Below are 18,210 nucleotides of genomic sequence, written 5' to 3'. Positions count from 1 at the left end.
AGCATACCACTTGGGGGGAACAAGCAAACAAAAACAGCAAATTAGGTCAACTACTAGCTATCTTAATTAAGAAAATAAGGAAGCAAGCATAATACATACTAAGGGGAAAGAGCCATACACACAAAAGAGGAAGGGGTAACTCTGCTCACCACTGGGAAATTAACTTGAAAACCTGGACAATATGGATGGTTGATGGTCCTAGCTAAGACACAGAAACTACACACACCAGTTACCATAAATACCAAGAGTTGTTAAAGAGCTATTTGCCAAACATTGACCAGCACCAGACAATTTCACTGAAATCTTAAGGAAAATTCCAATGTTATGCAAACTGCTCCAGAACTCAGAAGAAAGAAAAATATTTTCAATTTACCAGCATAAAATCAATAACAAAGCTTCTTAAAGGTAGTGCACAAGGGTGCATGCACACACACACATATGACAAATTGCACTGATGAATATAGATGCAAATCTAAATATAATATGAAATAATCTGGAAATACATTGAAAGAATAATACATATGGTCAAGTAGAGTTTATTTCAGGAATTTAAGGACGGTACAAAATATATTAATAAAATTCATATTAAAAGGTCAAAGGAGAAAAATCATATGATCATCTCCATAGAAAATGAAAAGGCATGTGATAAAATTCAACATGCAATCTTGACTAATTTTTTTAAAAAATAGGGGTCAACAGATACTCCTTAATATGATTAATTAAATGTATATATCGCAACCCAGTTCATTATAGCCAATATATTTTAACATTATTCTAGAAATACTAGACAATGCAAGCAAGACATAAAAAGAGGTATGCAAACTGGAAGACATGACTGTATAACTGGAAAACACAAAAATATTAAGTGAAGTACTATTAGAAACCATAAGAAAATCAGAGTCTGGTAGCTGAGTAGAAAACATTTTACCTTTTGTATATACTAAAATAAGACTAAATTATAAATTGAAAGGACTTCCTTAATGATGGTAACAAAAATAATAAAATTTCTTAGAACTCTTGAAGAACATTACAAGTTCTCAGTAAAGTAAAACGTGAAGCATCTTCAAAGGAAACAACAAAAAGACTTGAACAAATGGGAGCCATTTTTGGATGGTTTAGACAGAATTTTTAACATGATAATGATGTCAAATTTACCCAAGCTGATCTATAAAACTGTCCAAAAAAAAAAAAGTTCTATGGGTTTGTTTGGTGGAACACAAGGGCTGGTTCTAAAGTTACCAACTGGAAAAATAAGCAAGAATATTTGAACACTTAAAAAATTAGTTATTAAAACAGTGGAAAGTGAAAGTGAAGTCGCTCAGTCGTGTCCGACTCTCTGCGACCCTGTGGACTGTAGCCTACCAGGCTCCTCTGTCTATGGGATTCTCCAGGCAGTGGAAGACTGGTACAAAAAAAGAAAGGCAGGTCAACTGAAGAGAATGGAATGGGAGTCTAGAAACATATCTACACAATATGAAAATCTGCAATATGATAAAAGGGTCATTTGCAAAAGTGAGGAAAGAATAGATTTAATGAACAGTCTTACAGTAACTAGGTAGTTACTAGGAAAAAAAAAGTGGAGCCTTAAATTCAGGACAGATCAAATGTTTAAATGTGAAAAGTCAAAAAACAGAAATACTCATCTTTACTTTTAACATTCAAACAGTAGTAGATACACCTTGCCTTTGAAAAGAAGTGCAGAAAAGAATGCATGTTACAATTTGTATTATATCATACAGCATTTATACACATGGATACATTTATGTAAGTATACGGTATTTCTGGGGGGTACACAAAAATGTAGTGTTTGTACCTTTTTCTTTGAAAGGGAACTAAAAGATGAGTGTCAGGAGTAGGAGACAGACTTGATTTTTTTTAATGTTTCAACTAAGAAGATGTATTAGTTAATTTAAACAAAGAAATTAAAAACACATGCCAGAAAACAAAAACAAAAAAACAAACCTATACATAATAACATATAATTAGCAGGACCCAAACAGGTTAATCTGGTAACCCAAATTCTGACAGTAAAATATTGCACAGGAGTTTAAAATGTCTGAAAATAACATAAAAAGAAAACTGCTAGAGTTACTGAATCTTCTAAGATACGTCAGTTTTTTCAAAGGCAAAATAATACTCAGATCCTTAGGGATTTTTACCCTCGAGAACTGGTATAAGCTACTACTTTATGATAAGGGAGTTAAGAAAGACTATCTCCCTTTAATTTTTCTTCTAGACATACTGCATATTTCATTGCTTGAATTTGTATATACACCAAATGAACAAAAATACAGATCAATTTTGAGTTAAAAAGTACCTCGAGGCAATACAAAAAAAGTAATTTTAATTTTTGATACATATTAAAACATTTCAGTCAGTTCTTCCTGACAGCATAACACGACAAATACACAAGACCTCAAACATGCTTTAAAATGACATTCAGCAAAGTATTTAAAATTTAATAAATAGCAATAATCACACACAAATACATTTTTCATACTCAATCATTAAGCTACTAAAAGAGATAGCTAAAGAATAAATAAATGGGAATTGACAATAAAAAAATATGCGCGGTTTTGCAATTCACTTTACTTTAAAAAGGGAGGTGATCTGAATGACTTTTTAATTTGCTTTTCATGAAGCACAGTCCTCCCCTCATGAATAAAATATATTGAAAAAAATCACTTTCTTACAAGAATGCAGTCTTTAAATACAACAAATAAATATGAAACCAGCAAAGCAACCTTAAGTTGTAATAAAAATGCCCCCTCACCCCTCCAAAAAGCTATGGAAATATAGTCATCATGATAGCAAATAATAGTATTTAAAGTGAAGGTGCTTCTGCACTAAATTCATCTGAGACCTTAATATGATTTTAGTGCAAATCCCCTAGGGTCTAATACAAGCATAACCCAGTATCAGGGAAAAACATTACCAGTTGGAACTTGTACAGTTTTTGTACACATAAAGTTCAAGATTTAATGCATAGTAGAATATCTTCATCTGCTTAATTTTGTCCTTAAATAGAGATGAAAGAGAAATGACTTGGGATTTTTACCATTTGGTTTGTACCATATTAGAGTATTAAAGTCAACATTAGAAAACCTATAAAAGAGTTTTGTTTTTTTCCATTAATTTATCTAACTATCTAAATTTCACATCATTGCATGTCAAACATAAGAGAAAACATTTTAGACAAAGTTTTTTTTTTCCCTTTGACAAGCTCATGTTATGATGAAATCCAATAATGCCTAGACAAATGTTAATGTTATATAAATAAAAATAGATGAGTATAAGGAATTTTTACTTTTTATATTAACAACCTTAACATCTAGTATATTAACTTACAAGATGTGTTGGCAAAAGCATAAAGGGTTTAATTAAAAGAAGGTATTATTCTGAACAAAAAAATATTTTAACATAGGATAGATAAACTGACAGTCAAATGAGTTTCAGCAGCCATATCTCTACTGCTAACCACAGTACCGGAATGAAAACAATTAGAAACAAATGGAAAAACATTACTGAACAATCTGAATACATAATGCATTTTTAGCTGCTAAAATAGTAAACTCTAAAGTTCATAGAGTTACAGTTGTTTAATTTAACCATGCAGGCTAACATATGATAATAAGAAATCGCCCTGCATCTTTTTCTTTTCTTTTTAAATGAAAACTAGTTTAATTGTAAAGTTACAAAACAATGAATGGATATTGCTCCAACTTGTATCCAAGCTCCCTGATGGGATCGTACCTAACAAAGTAACAAAGCTTCATCATCACTGGTTTCAGTTTTCAGCGTTGCTTCTAAGCAAGAGTCCGGGATCTGGGCAGTGTGGACGATACCACAGCGCTCACAAGGGCCATCACGACTACTTGGCCTCACTCCAGGGTTTGTTCCACTGTGTGGTTGTCTGAACCCTTGCCCTTGATCGGATGTAAGACCAAGAAGGGGCCTGGAGCAGTCATTCACATCGAAGTCTGAAGCTCCTTCAGAAACTGGAATTAGCATCTCGACATCATCATCTTCTTCTCTTCCATTTACCCCATTATCAAGTTGTCTCAAAGGGCTCTGGTTCTGACTCACGGAGCTTGATCGCCCTAATGTAAAACGTACCCAACGCAGCCCCTGAGTCATTCGACTGAGCGCACTTGTGAGCTGGTGCCGTGCTGGACTCACACTGCGGGGCTCCACGGCGGTCACATCCCGTCCGGTCTCTGTGTGACCCCCTCGGGTGCTCTGAGTGGTGGAACTTCCACTCGCTCCCACTGCTGCTTCTACAGCTGTCGTGGGAGGGACTTTTTGGGGCAAAGGAGCTGCAACCCCGCCCGATGCTCCTGCTGTATCTCTCCTCTCATTTTCTGTGTCTGTGTCGTCAGACTCCACGGAAAACAGACTTCTGTGAGTATGATTTCTTTCAGGTTCTCTGCTGGTACTCTGGCTAGGGACAACCTCATCTCCATCTGCTGAGACCAGAGCCAATGACCCTGAATGGCGTGACCTTGCAAAATTAAAAATACGGTTCCAGATGTTGCTGGATCTGCCTGCCATAGGAAGCCTGATGGAAGTAAATCCAAGCTGAGACCGTACAGCCAGCCTCAGGTTTTCCAAAACAGACGCCTGAAAAAAAAAAAGATCTTAAGACAGCTGAAAGCAAGGTATTAAAACTATGTTGTGGATAAAAATTCTATTACTCATTGCTAGGGTCTATGAAAGATAAATTAAATTCTCTCATTGATACAGGTTCATCCCACTGCAGAAACTAACCTATAACTGGAACCACTGTTCACTGTGTTTAAGATTTTCTTGATACTTTATATATGAACTTTAAAATGATACTTAATGTCAATCACAACAGCAATTTTATTTTAAAACTTCACACAGTAATACAATCCTAGAAATGTACCAAAGATGAAAATGAAATTATTTGATACTTCTTTAGCTATGAGCATAGAATAGTCTCTACCATAATTCTCTAAATGACTTACAGGAGTGTGAAAACCAAGCTGTTTACCTGTTTGTTTAGAACAGAACAAATTAGACTTGATTTACAAGGTCAAAACCAAGGATTTATTGAATGAGTAGATATTGAGAATTTATTTATATTACCATAAACAGAGGAATTATATTTGTAATGCAGCCCAGAAAACAGAAAGTCAAAGAAAATAATTTGTTTATAGCACTATTCAATGGTATCTGAGACATTTAGGTTTCTTCTAGATCTTAGAGATTTATGTCTTATTGTCATGTTAAACATAAATATAACCTTATTCTTTGAAAACTGATGATTTTTAACTAGTGCACTTGGGAGGTGACCATATTGCTCAACTGAAAGAAAAACCTACTCTTTTTTTTTGTAGATGAATGACTATCAGAATTATTAAAAAATAAAAACCAAAACCCAACAAGCTACTGTTATAAAAACAGTCTTTAGCTCCATCTAGTGGTTATAAAAAGGAGTAATCCAACTTGAAACAAACACAGCTTTCATCAATCTGGCATTTAGTATTTACAACACAGTATTTCCAAGAAACAACGGTAAATTGATATACTCCCTTTCAAATGAAGATACAGCTTCTATTTGCCAAAATGAATGACTCTTGCCCCTCCTCCTCACACAAGAAAAGAAGGGAAGAGAATAAGAAAATGTGATAGTATGTTCTCCATCTCTCTGTGACTGGTACTGCACTTATTTGTGATTTCCATATAGAATTTTTGAACATAATCCCTGAAATATAATTCACAGAAAGCTAAGAAGCTACTATCACAGGATTATCTCATAGTCTGGCTTTAATAAAGAACAGACTGTCAATAAGAAATCTGAATATCAGCATATATAAATTTAGTATGCCAGTAAGATTTTTCACCAATTAAGAATATAAACTAAAAGTGGTTCACATCCCTATGAACCCCACAGATCTGGTTCTCCTCATCTGGCATTCAAGTTCTAAGGCTTTGTGTGAGCACTGTCATTAAATCCAGCAAGGAATTCAGGCTCTTCAGCTATCCTCCCCTCTTAGGCAGTGTGATCCACAACGCCTTCAGCACCCTTCAGAGCCGACTTTAACAGTCCAGTCTGCCACAGTGATAGGAAGTTCTCTACTCGTTTCAAAGTCTGTTTAATTAAATGACTGCCAATTCAATTCTACAAGGGGATCTCATGATTGTTTTAGGAATAATTTCATATACTTCTTCAGTTTATGAAGAAGAAAGAAAGCATGCCTCAGAAAGGATCGCTATTTTGAATTGAGACGGTAATTCAGAATATAATTCTTTTTAAAAACTAATATAGATATTTGATAATTTATTAACAAAAGTTTCAAACTTGAGAGTTTAATCTCATTAACTGAGTAAAATCTAAACATGTACAAACATGTTTTGTTTTAAAACTTTTTTGAATCAAAATTCTCTCAGGGGAAATTATAACCCAAGATGAAAGCTGTTATGGGGAGTTAATTAAACTTTACCCAAAGTGAAGTCTGACCTTTGCCCTTTACTTCTGGGAAGAGCTCTCAATCCCTGGAATGTCATCTCTGATAGAAGTGTCATTGCGTGGAGCCTTGGGCCAGCCAGAGAGTAACAGTGTGTTTTAGGTGGAGGCTCTGAGCCACACAAATGTGATGCAGGGTGAGGGCTTTCAATCAGCAGAATCAGTCAATCTCTGAAGAGCTAGAGGCCGGGATCAGTCACGTGTGTGATGAATTGTGCCTATGTGATGGAGCTCTTATAAAAACCTTGGACACCAAGTTTGGGGGAGCTTCCCTAGATGGCAGTGTTTCATGCACATTGTCACTCACTGGTGTTGAGAGAGTTACACAGTCCTGAGATTATGGGGAAAAGACAATTGGAAGGGCTGTGTTTGGTACTCTCGTGAACCCTGTTTTATATGTCTCTTACTTTGGTTGATTTAATCTGGGTCCTTTCCAAGCAATAAAAGTTACACCATGGTATATAACAGCGTTCAATGAGCTCTGAGGCTTTCTAGTGAATTATCAAACTGGAGGATGGTTCTGGGAGCCCCTGAACTTACAGTTACAATTGGTGTTAGAAGTGAGGGCTATCATATGTGGACAATGCTCCATGTAACTCACAGTAGACTAAACTCTTGAAGGTACCCTCAGGGTATACCAGTGGTGGGTGACAGATGGTAGACGGGGTGCATGGAATTAACCATCCTCTGAATTCCTACCTAAAAAGAACCCTTCCCCATGGCAGGACCAACAATATATTATGAAAAAGCCATAATGTAGGTTCTTCCTATGTTGCACACAAAATTTTAACCAGTGGAAATTCTGAATTATTTACTTAGCAAATTATATTCAGAGAAATGCTTTAAAACTATAAATTCTCACAAAGATTTCCTAAAAAGACTCAAATAAGGTGACAGATTGCAATCAGAAATCTCATTTACCAAAAAGGAAATGGACTTTAATTTTGAACAGAATTAACCACTGGGCTTCTCTGGTGGCTCAGCTGGGAAAGAATCCACCTGCAATACAGGAGACCTGTATTGGTTCGATCCCTGGGCTGGGACGATCCCCTGGAGAAGGAAACAGCTACCCACTCCAGTATTCTGGCCTGGAGAATTCCATGGACTATCCATGGAATCACAAAGAGTCAGACACGACTGAGCGACTTTCACTTTCAACCAGTGGGAAAACAATGTCTAACAATTTTTCTTAATTCTGATACTAGGAACAATTTTTAGAATTATTTCATGATGAATTTACATTTCAAATGTATAAACCTTTATGGCCTTATGAACCCTGGCACAACTTTAAGAATTGAAAAAGAAATTGCCGGGAACTAATTACAGAAAAAAATATGAAAAAGAATGTATATAACTATATATATAACTGAATCACTTTGCTGTATACTGGAAACTAAGACAACACTGTAAATAAACTACATTTCAATTTAAAAAATTGCTAACAAAAATTTAAAGGATTCAGCAACATTAATAAAGAATGACTACATGGGAGGGGAGTTTGGGGGAGAATGGATACATAAATATATATGGTTGAATCCCTTTGCCGTCCACCTGAAACTTTCATACCATTGTCAATTGGCTATACTCCAAATAAACTAAAAAAATTTAAAAACAGAGTCACTATTTAAAGAAAATGATATGGATTTTTAAGCACTGTAAAATCCAGCTGTGAAGAGGTTTTCTCTCAAGGCAGGTAGAAATATTAACTTCATTTCAATGACTTATTTTAACCTTGCATATTACTAATATATTTCTAAGCATATCAACTTTAGCATTTACTCTTAAATCTTCAAAATAGTTCAAGTAGAAAATAAGTTGTCAGACTTTACTTCTGAATTTCGACGTACTAAATTATTCTAAACGTTAGGGCTTCCCAGGTGGTGCTAGTGGCAAAGAACCCACTTGCCAACGCAGGAAACAAGAGACACGGGTTCAATCCCTGGGTGGGGAAGATCCCCTGGAGGAGGGCATGGCAACCCACTCCAATATTCTTGCCTGGAGAACCCCATGGACAGAGAAGCCTGGTGGGTTACCGTCCATGCGGTCGCAAAGAGTCGGACATGTTTGAGCAACTAAGCACATCCTAAACATTAAAGTGCTTAAGAATCATGTAACCAAATAAGAAGTGAAGAATGAAAAGTATACTTTTGAATTTCTTAAAATATAATGAAACAACTAGAGTAGACCCTTGAGCAACATGGGCTTGCCTAGGTGCACTTATTTACGGATTTTTTTTTTTTCAATGGCAAATACTACAGCACCACATCATCTAAGGTTGATTGAATTTGTGGATGCTGAACCCTAGACAGAAGGCTGACTAAAAAGTTGTTTAGTTGCTCAGACATGTCCAGCTGTCTTGTGACCCCATGGATTGTAGCCCACCAGGCTCCTCTGTCCATGGGATTTTCCAGCAAGAATACTGGAGTGGGTTGACATTTCCTTCTCCAGGGGATCTTCCCAACCCAGGGATCAAACTGCATCTCCTGCATTGGCAGGTGGATTCTTTACCACTGGGCCACCTGGGAAGTTCAACTATAAAGTTACATGTGAATTTTAACCTGCATGGAGCATTGATGTCCCTAACCCCCACACTGTTCCGGAGTCAACTATATAATTTCAAATCTTCCATTTATTTAATTCTTGACTCGACTGCAAAAATTCTGACACAGTCAAGGGTCCTTCACCACTACACGTAAGTATAGACTTCATTTTAAGAGGTACTGAAACAGAAATGATAAATTGTAACATACCTGATTAGGTGAACAAACAGGAAAATCTTCAACTGGTGGAATTAAACCCTGAGCGATCAATTGTCCATAAGAGGGAGGAGCTTCTCTTCTTAACAATTCTGCTTCCACTCTGGACAACTGTGTTTCAAATGATCTTTGAGAGAAACGGGGGGATGAAAGGAGTTTAAAAAAAAAAAAAGGGCAAGCCAAAATAGTAATTTTTAAATTATCAACAATGAAAACAATCGGAATGTTAACATATTTGTTCATTCGTAAAGCAGAATCAGCCAACGTTTGGTGAGTATCTATACTACCCACACTGAGAACACAGAGGTGAAGCGGAGTCCAGCCTCATGTGGTTTTACACTAGGGGCCTGGATCACTAAGTTTTAAAAAATTAAATATCCCTGTAAAAGATAAAAGTACTAGATCTTTAAACTTCTGAGATCATAGGGGCTTGAGACTTGAGCTGAAAGTATCTGAATATTCTTAGAAGATACTTTATTCATCAAGTCCAACACATTTACCTTTCAGGTAAGGAAAACAGTGAAATGAGTTGCCAAAACCCACTCTGGAGTAACTTGCTCTTAAACTCAAGACCTCTGGTCTTCACTGTGCTCTTATGTTGTGTGTGTGCACTAAGTCCCTCCAGTCATGTCCGACTCTTTGCGACTCTATGGACTGTAACCCTCCAGGCTCCTCAGTCCATGGGGCTTCTCCAGGCAAGAATACTGGAGTGGGCTGCCATGCTCTCCTTCAGGGCATCTTCCCTACCCAGGGATCAAACCCATGTCTCTTACTGTCCTGCATTGCAGGTGGGTTCTTTACCACTCTTTATGTTGCTTACTTGCTTTTATGTTGCAATGTAGTAAAACATTTCTGGTCACTTATGCTCACTTATGCCAAGTAAGAAGCATATGGTTGTTGTGATACTGGGCATCTGTTCTTGGCTGTCTGGTATATGACTTCTTTGTTGTACGTATTACTTGCAACTCTCCTGAGGCTGATGGTCATGGTCTCCACAGGAGCTTTCTAGACCTCTCTGCCATCAACTTCTCCAGGTCTCTCCTCGGCCACATGGAAGACGGCTCTCCCTGAGGGCCACCCTTTCATGCTGAACCATTTCTTACTTAACTGAGATCCTCTGACTTTCATATCACTTTATTTCATAGCTATTACAGCATTTATGTTTTGTCATTTGATCCTACCCACCAGTCCCTTCCTCCTAACTGTAAACTGCCTGTGAGATCACTCCTACTCATTGCTCTATTCACCCGTACACTGCTTTGAACATAGAAGACTCTCAAATGTCTGGAATTGTTGAATTAATATTTATAAAAACTCAGGTCAAAGCACTACGACCAAGAATTACAGCTTGAAAAATTCCTATGAAAAAATGTTAATCTGAAAACAGTAACTGAATACAGACTGCCTTTTCTCACCTCCTAACTCTTAAGTGTTTGTTTTTTTAATGCGCTTATTAACCTTTTGAGTCATACGCTTTTCATAGTAATTTTATAAATCACAGACAATATGTAGCTCTGTCTCCAATAGTGTAACAAAAATATATTGCTCATCTCCTTAAAAACTGTTGCAAATATCTGGGCCATGTTTTTACTGTACAGAGCACGCACCCCCATAGCTCTGTCTCGATACTGACCTTCGTTCAAACATTCTCAGAGAATAGAGCTTACAGGTGCACCCCAAGGCAATGACCAGCAGCAGGCCGCAGATGAGGCTCCCGATGACGGCGGCGGTGATGACCCGGGTCGGCACGATCACGGGGCAGTTCTCCTCGTCGCTGCCGTCGCCGCAGTCGTCCTGAGAGTCACACACCCAGCTTTCAAACACGCACCGGTTGTTTTTACAGTGAAAGTTTCCTGGCTGGCAAAAAAAGCAGTTCTTCTCGTCGGAGCCGTTGGGGCAGTGGTTCTGGTAGTTGCAGCGGTCGGAGCGCGGGTAGCAGACGCCGTTGCGGGAGCACGGGAACTCGTCCCTCTGGCAGGCGGTGCAGTTGGCCTCGTCCCTGCCGTTCGGGCAGTGCCAGTAGCCGTCACAGCGCTGCGGCTCGGTGTAGCAGCCCCAGTTCCCTCCGCAGGGGATCTCCCACGGCAGGCAGAAGCCATCCACCTGGTAAGTGGCGTTAAAGCCCCGGGCCGCGTTGACTTTATCGGCGCAGAAATGGACCCTTATCTGTCCAGACGAAGACACGACAGTGAGAGGCGCGTGAGAATCAAAAGCGGTCAACACACGCAGAAGCTTGTGCGGATTCTCCTCTAATCCATCGTATATTTTGACATAATCACCATAACCAGTACCATCAAGTTTAAAGTCTGTGAAGCGTAAGATGACTTTGCGGTGATCACCAGTGTCTATTAACCAGGTGCAATTGCTTCCAGGAGGATAAAAGTCTGGATAATTGGGAGAATTAAAAGTACCATAAAAATATTTTAACCACTGCCCACATGTGGGCACATCACAGTCGATCTCATCTCCGAGGTCAAGGCAGTCAATGTTGCCGTCGCATTTTAAAGACTCGGGAAGGCAGGTGTAGACTTTGGTAAACCGAGACAGACACTGGAACTGGTTGTAAGCACAGGGCTGGAAGGAGGCAGATGTTGGAGGATTCGCTTCTCTGGCACAGATCTCTTCATCAGAACTGTCTCCGCATTCATCCATGTTGTTGCATTTCCAGGCTGCTGGTATACACTTTCCATTTCCACAGCGAAACTGGTCACAAGCACAGTTTGGTTCTTCAGATTTCCCTGGGAGGTCAGTGTGAGGAGGGAGATGGAGAGGTAAGGAGGGAAAAAAAACATATTCTTTAAAGGATATGTAACAGCAAGTGGTATTTTTATCATAAATGTTAATTAGCTCAGGTGATAGTTGGGCTTAAGCAAAAAATTTAATTAATGTTGGCTTACTGATTACTCAAAACTTTAATTAAGTAATACTTATGATTTGTTCCATGAAGATCTCTACAACTGATCTAAAGATAAAGGACCGATTCTGTTTTTGCGGAAGCTGCTTTGCTACAGAACATTTAGTAAAGTGATGTAAGATATATGAGCCAGGATATATTGCCTAAGAATTTTAAATACCCTACTGAATAAACATTTTGAAATGAAGAAAAACTCCACAATAATCACCTTTTCAAATCCATTTTAATATTCTTTTCTATTTATATATATATATATATGTACATATACACAATATCTTGCAAGTCCATTATCTAGACTCAAGAGTAAGAGAAGGAGAGAGAAAAGAACTGAAATATTCATAGAATTCTAATTGTTTTAGTAGACTATTCTAAATATATATCAAGAATGAGATAGGGAAAGAAAACTAAACGTTAGAATCCTATAGTCCATACTGATGATGTCAGCCAAAGGCTTTCCTCTCCATCAACAACCTATTTACCGGCAAATAGGTGACAGAAAATGCTTCAGAATCTAAGTAATTATTACAAAGATGTGCTTTTAATAAAAAAGAGAAAAAGTAGCATATGTTGCTAAAGGTGACCATGTTAATTTCAGAAAAATGTAAAATTATTTTTAGCAAAAATTTACGGGACTGTAATGCTCTGAGTTCTTCATATTTTTATGGTCTGGTCACACTATTCAGATAAAGTTTAAGAACTAGCAAAAGAAGACTTCTGATACTACAAACTATGAAAGTAAAATTGATTGTGTCTTTTCTTTGAAAAGATAATATCTTTTCTTTGTAAAGATAATGGTAACACACATAAAAATACATTCTGAAGTAACATGCAGGATATGAGTGAACACTTGAGGGGAAAAAAGTTCCTTTTAAAATAAATATATTCAAAATATTTTAAAAGACTGACTTTAGTGTGTAAAATTAACCATTTTATTAGGATTATACAAAATGCCTTTTGGAGACCTAACTCTAGGGCACCTGAACCTTTCACCTCGAATTCCTCAATCTCAGCTGTCTTGGTATTTAGTCACAATAAAATGGACGTTGTTTAGAAGGCAAGTCCTGAAGTGACTGAGGAGTTAATATGATAGAATTCTGTTCCATACCTTTCTTCTTATATAAAAACACACCTGAAAAGTATGCCAGCCTGAAACCCTTCCTAGAGATACTGTCATCGGAATGGAACCTGATCCAGACGTGGTCTTGGGAAGAAATGTACGGCGGTGGGATTGTGGAACCACAGGCTCTGTAGCTTTCAATATTCTTATATGTTTCTATTGTCAACCAGTCCAAACTGCATCTTCTGGACCCTTGAATGTCAAAATCCTGAAAACTACAAATAAAAAGTCAGAAAAGGCTGTTGAAAGGAAATTTTGGAAAAAAAATTTCATTAAAAAAAAAAACAACAAAATAAAAATAACTGAGAACTTTATTATAAGCCTCTAAATATTCACTGATTCTCCTGGCTCTTCTTAGTACACAACTTTATCATCAAAAAATATTAACAATAATACTTCTGTGTTCCTAATATTTATATCTCTTTCCCAGATTCCAGAATAATACTTCTTCATAAGTAACACAAAGTTCCAAAATAATGCTAAAAAACAGGAGATAGTTGGCACCGGCACCTTTTTCTCTTCCCTGTATGTCTTTAGGAAGGACCACTTCTAGTTTCTAATACTCTAAATTGTTCTCTGTTTGGACCAGAAACACCACTCCATAATTCAATGGACTAAAAGACACAGAGGAAGTCAGCCTTCCCTTCGATTAGACTGGTTCATCTGCTTGCTTAATGAAAAGTTTATAGCTTACATTTTCAGGAGAGTAAATAGCACAAACCTGAGCCAAGTAAAGAAGTTAAAAATGAACAAACAAAAACCTCAGTGAAAAGTCCCTGAGTTTGGGAATACTTTTCTACATAAATGATTTATAGCCAAATGTTATCTTATAGCTCGTAAAACACGGGCACAAATAAAGCGCCCCCCCCCCCCCCCCCCCCGCCAAAAGAAAGGGCTTCCCAAGTGACTCTGTGGTAAAGAATCCACCTGCCAATGCTGGAGATGCTAGAGACGTGGGTTCAATTCCTGGGTTGGGAAGATCCCCTGGAGGAGGAAATGGCAACCCACTCCAGTATTCTTGCCTGGGAAGAATGCAAAGAGGAGCCTGATGGGCTATAGTCCACAGGGTCACAAAAAGTCAGACATGGCTGAGGAACTGAGCATGTATGCAAAGGATAAAACAGTCAAATAAGAAGCACATACAAAATTAGCCAAAAAGTGAGATTCCTTGCCTTTGCCTTAAGCCAAGTGATGACAAAGTTAATTATCCGAATATTATTACACCAGGCTATTTCCTCTTTAAATATCCTGAGTAACTAGAACAAAGGCTGACACTTTGACTGCTTCCAGTTTTTCACTATTATGAACAATGCTTTCTCTCCATACACACAAGAGCAAGTATTTCTGTAGGACAGATTTTTCTAGAAGTAGAATTGTTAGATCCAAGTATACAATTTCACTTCTTAAAGTTGATGGTGGCATTGAGAAAATGTTTATACCAACTCACAATTCCACCAAATGTGTGTGAAAAAGTACCTTATACCCTACAACTCTGGCAAAAGGAAACATTTTACTTCCAAAGATTTGTTGCCAATTAGGTGCATAAAATAAATTTATTGTTCTAGTCTCCATTTCCTTATTTACTGAGAGTGAAACACTTTTCCCATGTTTATTAGATATTTCTATTTCTTTTCCTGTGAATCGCATTGTTATAGCCTTCGTACAGTGAAATGTGTTCTTATTCAAGAACTCTTTATGAACATGTGGGGCTTCCCTGGTGGCTAGGATGGTAAAGAATCTGCCTGCAATGCAGGAGACTCAGTTTTGATCCCTGGGTTGGGAAGATTCCCTAGAGAAGGTAATGGCTACTCACTCCAGTATTCTTACCTGGAGAATTCCATGGACAGAGGAGCCTGGCAGGCTACAGTCCATAATGTTACGAAGAGTTGGACATAACCAATCAACTATCACCTTCACTTTTAAACATGTACCTTTTTGAGGCATGTATGTTACACAAGATATATATGTACAAGCACTCACACCCACACTCTCCAGTAGTCGGTGCTAACCATGGTGCTAAATTTGATGCTAAATTTAGTTGGTGCTAAAATTCTTTTGAATTTCAGCCATTACTGGGCATGAAATGGCACCTCCCATGGTTGTTTTATGTGCATTTCCTGAAAGATCAATGATGTTGAACATCTTTTCATGTGCTTATTGGCTATTCTTATATCTTCTTTGAAGTGTCCAAGTCTCTTGTTCTTTTAAAAAAAGTTTGAGCTATAGAAATTCTTTCTATGTTCTGGATCCAAGTACTTTATTAGATATGTGTATTGCTAATATTTTCTCTATCCATGGGTTGCCTTTTCACTTTCTTAATGGTATCTGTTAATGAGACGGTTTTTTTTTTTTTTTTGGAGTATGGTTGACTTACAACATTGTATTAGTTTCAGGGATACAACACAGTAACTTGATATTTTTATAGCTTATATTCCATATAAAATTATTGTTACATATTGGCTATATTCCTCTGTGCTATATACATTATATCCTTGTAACTTTTTTATTTTATACATAGTAGTTTATACCTCAATAGCCCTCCACTTATCTTATCCCTCTCCACTGGTAACCACTAGTTTGTTCTCTGTGAGTCTGTTTGTGTTTTGTTATATTCACTAATGTGTTTTATTTTTCAGATTCCACATAAACTAAAAATATACAGTATTTGTCTTTCTCTGTCTGACTTATTTCACTAAGCATAATATCCTGTAGGTCTATCCACACTGTTGGAAATGGCAAAATTTCATTCTTTTTTATGGCTGAGAAATATTCCACCACCATACACACACCCCACATCCTTTTTATCCATTTATCTGTATTTCATATCTTGGTTACTATAAATAATGTTGTTATGAACACTGGGATGCATTCATCATTTGAAATTATTTTTTTCATTTTCTTTGGGTATGAAGAGTGGAACTGCAGAGCCGTGTGGAAGTTCTACTTTTCATTTTTTGAGGAACGTATGTGCTGTTTTCCACAGTGGCTGTGCTGAATGGGAGAAGATATTTGTAAATGATGTGTCCAATAAGGGGTTAATCATTCAAAATACACAAAGAACTCATACAACTCAGTATCAAAAAACAACCCAATTAAAGTAAGGGCAGAGAATCTGAACAGACATTTTTCCAAAGGAGACATACAGATGGCCAACAGGCACATGAAAAGATGCTCAACATTTCTAATCATCAGGGAAATGCAACACAAAACCACAATGAGATATCGCCTCACAACTGTCAGAGTGGTAATTGTCAAAGCCATGTTGGTCAGGATGTGGAAAAAAGGGAACCATCTTTGTGCACTGTTGGTGGAACTATATGGAAAACAGTATGGAGGTTCCTCAAAAAATTAAAAATAGAACTACCATATGATTCCACAATTCCACTCCTAGGTATTTATGGAAGAAAACAAAACATTAGTTAGGAAAGATATATGTACCCCTAATGTTTATGCTGGCTTGTGGAATCTCAGTTCCCTGACCAGGGATTGAACCTGGGTCATGGCAGGGAAAGCCTGGAATTCTAACCACTAAGCCATCAGGGAACTCCCAACTTTTAATCAGCTAAAATGTTTAAGATTCATGAAATCAGGGACCTGATTCAGAACAAAAGAAATAATCAGTAGTTGTCTCTTCATGTATACACTATTGAGGATTTGGTTTTCCAATATTCATTTACGGTGCTTAAAACACATTTATAAGTAGAAAATTGACTTCCCTGGTGGCTCAGACGGTAAAGTGTCTGCCCACGATATAGGAGACCTGGGTTCAATCCCTGGGTCAGGAAGATCTCCTGAAGAAGGAAATGGCAACCCACTCCACTATTCTTGCCTGAAAAATCCCATGGACAGAGAAGCCCGGTAGGCTACAGCCCATGGGGTCACAAAGAGTCAGACATGCCTGAGCGACTTCACTTTCACTTTTCATAAGTAGAAATAGTTTTCAGTTTTTCTTTTTTTATGCTTTGTAATAGTTTATGTAACAGATTGTTTACAAATCTGCACCTTGTGCTTCTTCACAGGACAGACGACTTAGGGTAGAGATTTTCAACTTCTTCATGCTTTTTGGTTTAATCAGCTTTTCCTAAACTTTCAGTAAGTCAATTTTGGTAATTTAAATTTTCTTAGAAGTCATTTGCCCTTGAAAGTAAAATTTATCACGGCAAATCTTTACATAGTACTTTCACACAACTGTTTAAATTTTCGTTATCTATGGTCTAAATTTGTTTGGGTTTTCTTTGTAGGTAAGTATAATACTGGCAAATAAGAGTTTTACCTCTTCCTTTTCATTTTTTTAATATCACTCGTCTCTATTTGTTGGAATGTTGTATTGACTGAGGGTTCAAGTACAAGCAGTAAAAGTATTGTATTTATAACTATAGACATTTTTGTTCTTATTTTTCTATTTTTTTTCTTTACTCTTGCCTTGAGATCTTTGTTTATTTTCCTCAGTTTTTCAGAAAACCAGTTTTTGGTTATTTCTTTTTCTGTTTAATTATCTTCTGATAAATAGAGATTTTTTTGTTTAATTTTAATTCATTTTTTTCTGTTTAATTATTTTCTGATAAATAAATATTTACCCTGTAGTTTTTATTCTAAACTCTTGAGAAAATGCTGAGCTAATATATTTTCCACTTTACTTTCTATGCATTAATTTTTAATTCAATGCATTAAAGTTGTAAATTTTTCACTAACTGCTGTTTCAATGTAGTTCAACAGTTTTAATATTCAATATTTTCATTACGGGTATCTAAAAATATTTTGAGTTCCACTGTGCCTTCCATCTTTGGTGCAGTTGTTATTTAGGAATATGTTTCTGAACATATGGGCTTTTTAATTGTTTTCCAATTTAACTGTGTTATGGTCAGAGAACACAATCTGAATGATGTAAAGTCTGGAAATACAATGAGAATTCCTTTGTTATTTAATGTATAAT

At 36.9% G+C, this 18,210-nt stretch overlaps 1 protein-coding gene across 2 annotated transcripts in view; it reads right to left on the bottom strand.

Annotated features, from left to right (window-relative positions):
- Positions 1–520: 520 nt before the first annotated feature.
- The window catches only part of LRP12 (LDL receptor related protein 12), an 88,688-nt gene continuing 70,998 nt past the window's right edge, over positions 521–18,210 (bottom strand). For both annotated transcript variants that reach the window (XM_043879183.1, XM_043879184.1), the window contains 4 exons: positions 13,290–13,492; positions 10,880–11,984; positions 9,241–9,373; positions 521–4,620 (listed from right to left, as the gene is read on the bottom strand). In XM_043879183.1, the coding sequence (XP_043735118.1) occupies positions 3,754–4,620; positions 9,241–9,373; positions 10,880–11,984; positions 13,290–13,492 (2,308 nt within the window). In that variant the 3' untranslated portion in view covers positions 521–3,753. The remainder of the gene's footprint in view (positions 4,621–9,240; positions 9,374–10,879; positions 11,985–13,289; positions 13,493–18,210) is intronic.

This window comes from Cervus elaphus, chromosome 21, assembly GCF_910594005.1.
Source record: "Cervus elaphus chromosome 21, mCerEla1.1, whole genome shotgun sequence".
Lineage (NCBI taxonomy): Eukaryota > Metazoa > Chordata > Mammalia > Artiodactyla > Cervidae > Cervus > Cervus elaphus.
Note: the sequence above shows the minus strand (reverse complement) of the source record. Positions and strands in the feature narration are given on the sequence as shown.